This window comes from Lipotes vexillifer, unplaced genomic scaffold, assembly GCF_000442215.2.
Source record: "Lipotes vexillifer unplaced genomic scaffold, Lipotes_vexillifer_v1.1 scaffold8, whole genome shotgun sequence".
NCBI lineage: Eukaryota > Metazoa > Chordata > Mammalia > Artiodactyla > Lipotidae > Lipotes > Lipotes vexillifer.
In genome coordinates, this window is record NW_006781519.1 from 6,656,742 (window position 1) to 6,664,261 (window position 7,520).

Sequence of the window (7,520 nt, forward strand, 5' to 3'; positions counted from 1 at the left end):
AAAGAGTGGGGCTCAGGAGACCCTCATGTGAGTCCAGCCTTCTCTGTCTTCTGGCTCAGATCATGATGAAATAAATTCTTAAATTCTGTGGGTTTTAGTGTTCTCAATAGTGAATAGATAAACAATTAATAGCCACCCTTTTGCAGGGTGGCTTAGAGAAGAAACAGTACGTGAAAGTGCTTTGCAAAGTGTAAAACATCATACAACTGTTACATATTAATGTACATAGAGGAGATTTGAAAGGAAAGCCACCTTCTTGCACAAACTAAATTCTAGAACAGGAATAAAGAGGAAAGATTTCGGGTTGAGAATCATTTAGTAAAATGTTATTTAGGCAAATTCTGGAAAGCTTTCCTCATACCCCCCTTCATGGCCCGGAGTGGTTTCCTTCACTCACCAAGCTTTGCAAGCATCCAGCTTTATATGCGACCCTGTTGGCCTTCAGACTAACTCAGGCAGTGGCTTCTCAACCTGCTCTGTTTATTCCTCAACCACCCTGAAGCCGGCACTGGTCACTAGCTTTTTCTCCTTCCTTCTACAGATTTTCCCTGAGTGCCCTTTCTAAGCCGGGTAACAAGTGAGTCACTGGGGAGACAGCTAGGGGCAAGACATGACATTCCGTGGGAGACAGACATGGCACCAAAATTACTGAATTGCGATTGCAATCAGTGCTGCAAAGGGAAAAAATGTAGGGTTCTGAGAGAATCTGTAACTGGAGACTCTAGGAATCATCTTGGGTGCTGGCGATGATTCCAGGAGATAGAATGCATTGCCCTCTCAATAATTAACTAATTGATGTGTGTTCCGCCCTTTAAAGTTTATGAAACACTTTCCCGTACATTTTGTCACTTGATCACGCTCTCAGCCCTACAAGGTACACAGTGGTATCACCTTGTTCTAGAAATAGAGAAACCCAGGCGAAGAGACTCGAAGTGATGATCCCAGGGTCAACTAATTCTATCACTTACAGAACTTTTGACTCTAAATCCTGGACTCTTTCCACCCCAGCCATTGGCTCACTGACTTCTTTCTTGAGATTTGACATTTTGAAAAGTGGCTTTGAGAAAATAGCAACAGGGAGAAACACTCCCCTGGATACTTTCCTGGGAGACATGGGGATAGAGGTAGTGACTCCCAATACTGGTCTCAGCCAGGTGGCAAGAGGCAGCCCACCTGAGATGTGAAAAGACGTCCTAAGTGCTTGGTGTGCATCGCAGTCTTGGTACTTGCCGACAAAACTGAAAATGCTCCTCTGATCCCAAATGTAGCCCCTCGGTCTTACCTGTGCTTAAGTGGAACGTGTGTGACCCGAGTCAAAATGAAACGCATAGAATATCAGACATCCTCCTCAGGTTCTGTTCCTCAAACCCAGCTGTTCATTGACTTCTCACAGGACCCAGAGCCCCGCCAGATCTGCTTGTGAATCGATCCTCTCAGCCCCCATGTATTCTGTGCTTGCTGTGTCCCAGGACTCTGTGTGTATTCACCCTTGTATCGACCCGCTGCAACAGTTACCTAATGGTTTCTGCGTTTTGCAGACGAGGTAACTGAGGCTCAGAGAGAAGAAGTCACTTGTCCAAGGTCACACAGCTTGTAAGTCGTAGAGCTTGGATTTGAACCCAGAACTGACTCCAAATTCCATGCTCTCAAAACACTGTACGTACTCCACCACACTCCCTCCACCAGAACTGAAAATAAATGTCACACCCTCTTCCTGCACTTCCCTTCTGGGTGTTTTATTATTTAAAACCAGGAGACATAACAACGGCCTTGGGACAGTTTTGAAGGGCTCTGGTACCCTCCCAACCCCCTCCCACAGACACCCATCTCCCTCTGGGTTAAGGGTGCCCACCCGCTACATCCCCTTCTCTAGAAGAGAGTTACTGGAAAGTGAGAGCTCAAAGATTCAATTAGGACAAACCTGTAGCCAGATTATACAAAGACCCCAAGGTACAAGAAGTGACAGTGGACTTAACTGCTTTTCTAGACTGGTGAGCCCTCCACTCAACGGTCTGGGTTTAGCTACAGTCATTTTTCTCCCTTTTAAAGGGAGGGAGGAAAATGCAGATCTCCCACACCAGCTACAGAATCTCAGTAAAAATTTTGCTGTCTTTTTCTCTTTCCTTCTCTCTCCTCTCCCTCTCTCTCTTTCTCTCCAAAGCAGTGGGTCTGGCTTGCAGGGTAAAAAAAATTAGCAAACAGATTTTATTTTTTTAGTACCTTTCTGTGTTTCCTGGTCAGCTCCGTCTGCCAGCATATTGTTTTAACTCTGATGGTGATACAGCATTGAGCTGTGAACAATTAAACATAAACACCACCCTCACTTCCATCCTCTTCTTTCCTCCTTAGGTGAAGGCAGCTTCCAAATATGTGGATGTACCTGTGAGTATTTGAAAAATGTTTTTGTGGGTGTTTTGGCTTTCGTGAGAATTTTGATGGTGCTCTTTTCATTAGTTGCCACTAAACTGTATAGTCAAAAGGAAGCGAAGAATATTGCACAGTAAAATTGTTTTGAGATGAGAAGAGGGTAGGAAACTGTAGTTTCCTTCAACAGGAAAAAGAGATCCTATTTTGAGGGTAAACCCAGTTCACTTTCATTTCCATTTTCATTGGTTTCTCTGGTATATTTCATTCTGTTATCATCCAGCTCCCTCCCCCTCCTGCCTGCACACCTTGGGAGCAGGGCCTTAGGCAGAAATTTGCACAAGGGTGCCAGTAATTTTTTAAAACAAATAAATTCGGAATTTGTTCATTTTGGGGTCAGTTCTGCAATTGTTTTAAGGGAAACTTACAAAACTGCTTATAATTAGTGCAGACCTCGTTAATGAAGGGCACTCTCCAAGTTCACAGATAAAGCACTCAAAGTTGCCCAGAATTTACATTTAAATTGAGGTTAAGTTCTACACATGAATGCTAGAGTGTGGGATTACCTGTGATAAATCAGGATACATTTATAGACGGACTTCGCCCTGCCTATTAGCAAAATAGAATTGGAGAGATTTAAATATATTCCAGTGAAGGAGAAAAGAAAATGATTCTGTTTCTCCATTTCTAACAAAAGAGGTGTGAGTCTATTATAAAATATTAAATTTAGAGAGCTTATCTCAACAGCCACCAACGGGCTTGTACTGAGGGTTTCTCATTCTGAACGTGATTAAGTACCCTCCTTGTTCAAATACTTATTTGTTAAAATTTGTTTTTTTTTCTAAAAGGATTTATATTAACATTTAAATTCATTTCCCCAGGAAGCTAAGTGTGTAATGGTTTATTGGCTTATTTCTCAAAGGATGGCAAGATGGAAAATTGGAGTGAGTTTAGCATTAGCATATATTTTGTTTGTTTAATGAAAGAATGTACAATCAATAATTATGCTTTGAATTTATATAATACTTCTCATTGGGGGACCTCCGACTCCTTCACCTAGATAGTCCTTATAATAGAGAAGAGAAAAAGGTCACATACCTGGAGCAAGGAGAGAAGTTAAGTAATTTATTTTCCCAAGCCCCAAAGTAGAAACTTTCAGTTCACAGGGAGCAAACTACTCACATTCTCTGAGCTGGTTCTCCATCCTTAAAATAAAGATAATAATACCCACATCACAGACTTGCTGTGCAGATGATATGGCCCACATATGGGATGCTCAGCACTGTACCTGGCCCTCACTAGTGCCAGCATCAGCAGCAAGGCCCTTGGGTCGAGGGAGGGGCGAGGGAGTGCTCTGCTCTATTGCACGGGGTCGGAGCGGGGGTGAATTTGCTGACATCCACCCTGGCCTGCACTGGGCTTCAACAGTAATAGAAATGGAAATTCTAGTCCTCAACCCGAAGATCTGGTAGCTGAAGTCTGTTTTCTCTTATACCTCAAAGCAGAGGGGAGATCTCACCAGTGAGATATAAACAGGCGACCGGGCAGGCAAAACCCAAATACTTGGGGAAAAAAATGATCTGGCTGAAATTATTGAGGAGGTCAGATTAGTTGGGGTAGGTCAGAAAGTCAAGTATTGGCAATGGTAATTGGTTCAACCTACTTCCTGCCAGCCAGGCTCAGGTTTATTGTAAAGATGAGGAAAAAATGGACTCTACGTCAACGTGAAAGGGAACAAAAATCAATGAGCCATGTTTCGGCCCTCCAGGGAGGCAGAAGAAAATGATGCAGCATGTCCCAAAACGGGGTACATTTCCCACCGATGATATACAATACCATAGAAACAGAAACTGCAACCAAGCCTTATAAAGCAGCCACTGTGTGCCAGGCGCCGGCCGTTCAAAGTACTTTACACGTAATCTTCACAACAATCCCACTTTAAGGTGAGGATACTGTGGCACAGAGAGGTTGACTTGCTGAGGATCCCACAGGTGATAAGGAGCAGAGCTGAGCCTTAAACCATGCTCTTAAACACCATCTCATTTGCAAGGTGATTTCCTTTAGTGCACAGAGAAGCATCTCTGTTTGGATAACTGAGAAGTTATTTTAGGGAGTATTAGAAAAAATACGATCGGCACATCAAATGTGCTCTCTCACCATGATTTCGCCACTTAGTACAGCTTGGGACAAAGCTAAACTTTAAAATTAAGTTCGTTAAAGTGTTTTTGTAACAGACGGTATTATAATAAGTTTTAACAAATAAACAATTTTCTAGAAAATAATAGTACAAAATACACAGGTACTACCTGTACACTGTTCACACAGAGTAAATAGTCATCATTTATGTCTCAAAACAAGCCTATGAAGGGAGTAATATGATCTTCCTGTGTCACAGCTGAGGAAACTGAGGCGCAGGGAGGTTAAGTGGCTGTTAAGGTCACCTGTCGAGTAAATGGGAGCGTGAAGATTCACGTGCTTGCAGTCTGATATATAGAGCCTGCTAGCACTGGCTCCCAAAAGTCAATTGCGTGCATGTCTTTCCGACTCTGCCTTCAGTGAGGGCACTTTGGTAGCTCAGACTCACCCATGGAGGGAGTATTTACACCACGGAAACTGGCAAGCGCTACAGATCAAGGTTTGCTGTTTTGTTTCATTGTTTTTGTTTTGAAGAGTCAGTTGACCAGCTCACCAGCAAATATCACCTATTAAATCAGTGGTCCCCAAACCAGAATGTGCAGAGGTGATACTTGGCAAGGGTTTTTTTGGTTTGTTTCTGTGGGGTTTTTTTTTTCATAGAGATTCCCAGCCCCTTGCCTCCAGAGATTCTGATTCAGTCGTTCTGGGGTAAAGCCTGGAAATCTCTTTCTAGAACAGCTCTCCACCTGATTCTGATAGATGGTGCAAGTTTGGGAACCAGTGATTCTGGACCTCGGTGTTGTATATTGGAAACATCTGGGGAGGTTTTTACGAGGAGTAGCCTGAGGATGCTTGCCAACTTAAAGCAGAATCTCTGGCTATGGGGTCTAGACATCAGTTTTTTTTTGTTTGTTTGGGTCTTGTTTTTTAGGCATCAGGTTTTTTCTTTAAAGCTTCCCATATCCTTCTCATTTGCAGCCAGGTTTAAGAACCAGTGGATAAAATCATCTTTCAAGTTTCTTCTAGCTCTGAAGACTGAGTTGACCTCTGTTGCCCTGTGAGGTTTTTAGCACACGGTTTATTGGTTTAGTTCCTTGTGGGGACTAGTTATTTAGTTACCTTAGAGGTTTGTCTCTTAATTATCAACACTAAGAGAGAGAAGCGCTGTTGCCAGGTCATTCAAAACATTGCATAATCCCCAAAGCATATCTCTTTGTCTTAGATGGAGTATTCGACCCCTCAGTTCAGAGCAGATTTGCATTCCTAATTAGGGCTTGCTTAGGATGCCGAAAATTTGAATTTGTTTTCCTCAAGCTCAGCAATATCCTGGGAGGAGCAAGCTACAATTAAAATGTCCTGTTTCTTCCAAGCCACCAAGTGGCCTCTTCACAAACAATGTCTTCCACACATGGATGGAGTTAACTATACAGACATTTATACAGTCGTTGTTTGTTTAATTATTTTCTAACATCTACATCCTATGCCATCAGTCTGTCCAAGCCGCACTTAAGATAAACAATGTAATTGTGAGATATTAAACACCGTCACCTGAAATCTTTCCCATGGTGACTAGATAGCCACGTGGTATAAAGCTTCATTTACCTAATAGCATCAGTTGTTTAGTCAAGAATATTTTCCATCTACAACTACAAGTTAGCTTGTTGGTCGGTGGACAGTTTTTATTTTAACCGTTTTGGTTGAAAACCTGCTTAGAATGCATTGCACAGCCTTCCCTGCCTTTTTCAATAGGGAACTGACAGTCCTTGAACATTTTCCCTGTGATCAAGGATCACCATTGTGACTGTGTCTCTCCCCAGTGGCCCCGCTCCCCTGAGGACCTCTCAAGGTACAGGGGCGTCTGCACTTCATAGCCCCAAACCTCAGGGGATGCTGAATATACATGTCTGGTGCTCCAGTTTGGCAGCCTTCTCCCTCAAGCTCAGGGTATCTCGAAAAGTGATAGCTTTAATCAACACACCTGTTTCAAATAAGTCCCCTCATCCCCCTTCCTGGTCCCCCCAAAGGATGGAAAACAGACCTGTTAGAACTGGACGTAAAGCTGGTTAAAGTGGAAGATAGTTGTGAGTGGGGAACCAGAGGACTCTGAGAAAACACATTTCCATGCAGAGACTTTGTCATTTTTATTTTGACGTTGGTTTCTCTGAAGCCCTTTCTTTCTTCTTGGTTCCAAAGTAGGTTCCAAAGGTAGGTAAGGTCATGAAGTGATAAATCTTGTGGAGGGGGTGGGGGGGAGAAGAATCATAATGGCTCATGTTTGTAGAGCAATTTATGACCTTTGAGGCATTTTAACTTCCATTATTTTAGCTGACGATCACAACCATCCTTGAAGGTAAGTAGGGGAACTATTATTAATCCCATTTTGCAGATGGTATAACCAAGGCCCAGAGAAATTGAAATGATTTTCACAAGCTCCAGTGTGTGGGGGATCCAGTAAAAATCCATGTAGTGTGACTGAGGAGTCTAAAAAAGGAGGTGGGGGCTTCCCTGGTGGCGCAGTGGTTGAGAGTCCGCCTGCCGATGCAGGGGACACGGGTTCGTGCCCCGGTCCGGGAAGATCCCACATGCCGCAGAGCGGCTGGGCCCGTGAGTCATGGCCGCTGTGCCTGAGCGTCCGGAGCCTGCGCTCCGCAATGGGAGAGGCCCCAAGAGTGAGAGGCCCGCATACCGCAAAAAAATAAATAAATCAATAAATTAAATAAATAAAAAATAAAAAGTAAAAATTAAAAAAGGAGGTGGGACAGGGGCTTATTCATTCACGATTTTGTTCATTTGGCAAATATTTACTGAGCACCTACTATGTGCCAGTCCTCATTTATATGCTGAGGACACAATAGAAAATAGAGCAAATGAAGTCCCTGTATTCATGGAGCTTATGTGCTAGTGGGAGAAGACAGTAAACAAATAAATATATAATACAGTGTCAGGTATTGGTGAGTGCTATGAAGAAAAAAGAGTCAAAAGATAGAGACTCATGGAGTTCACCTGGGTGAGCTGAACCG

At 43.1% G+C, this 7,520-nt stretch overlaps 1 protein-coding gene across 6 annotated transcripts in view; it reads left to right on the plus strand.

The window, feature by feature from the left end:
- Positions 1-7,520, plus strand: part of CADPS (calcium dependent secretion activator) — a 475,342-nt gene that overhangs the window by 426,804 nt on the left and 41,018 nt on the right. For all 6 annotated transcript variants that reach the window (XM_007454769.1, XM_007454764.1, XM_007454767.1 and 3 more), the window contains one exon: positions 2,350-2,382. In XM_007454769.1, coding sequence (XP_007454831.1) covers positions 2,350-2,382 — 33 coding nt within the window. The remainder of the gene's footprint in view (positions 1-2,349; positions 2,383-7,520) is intronic.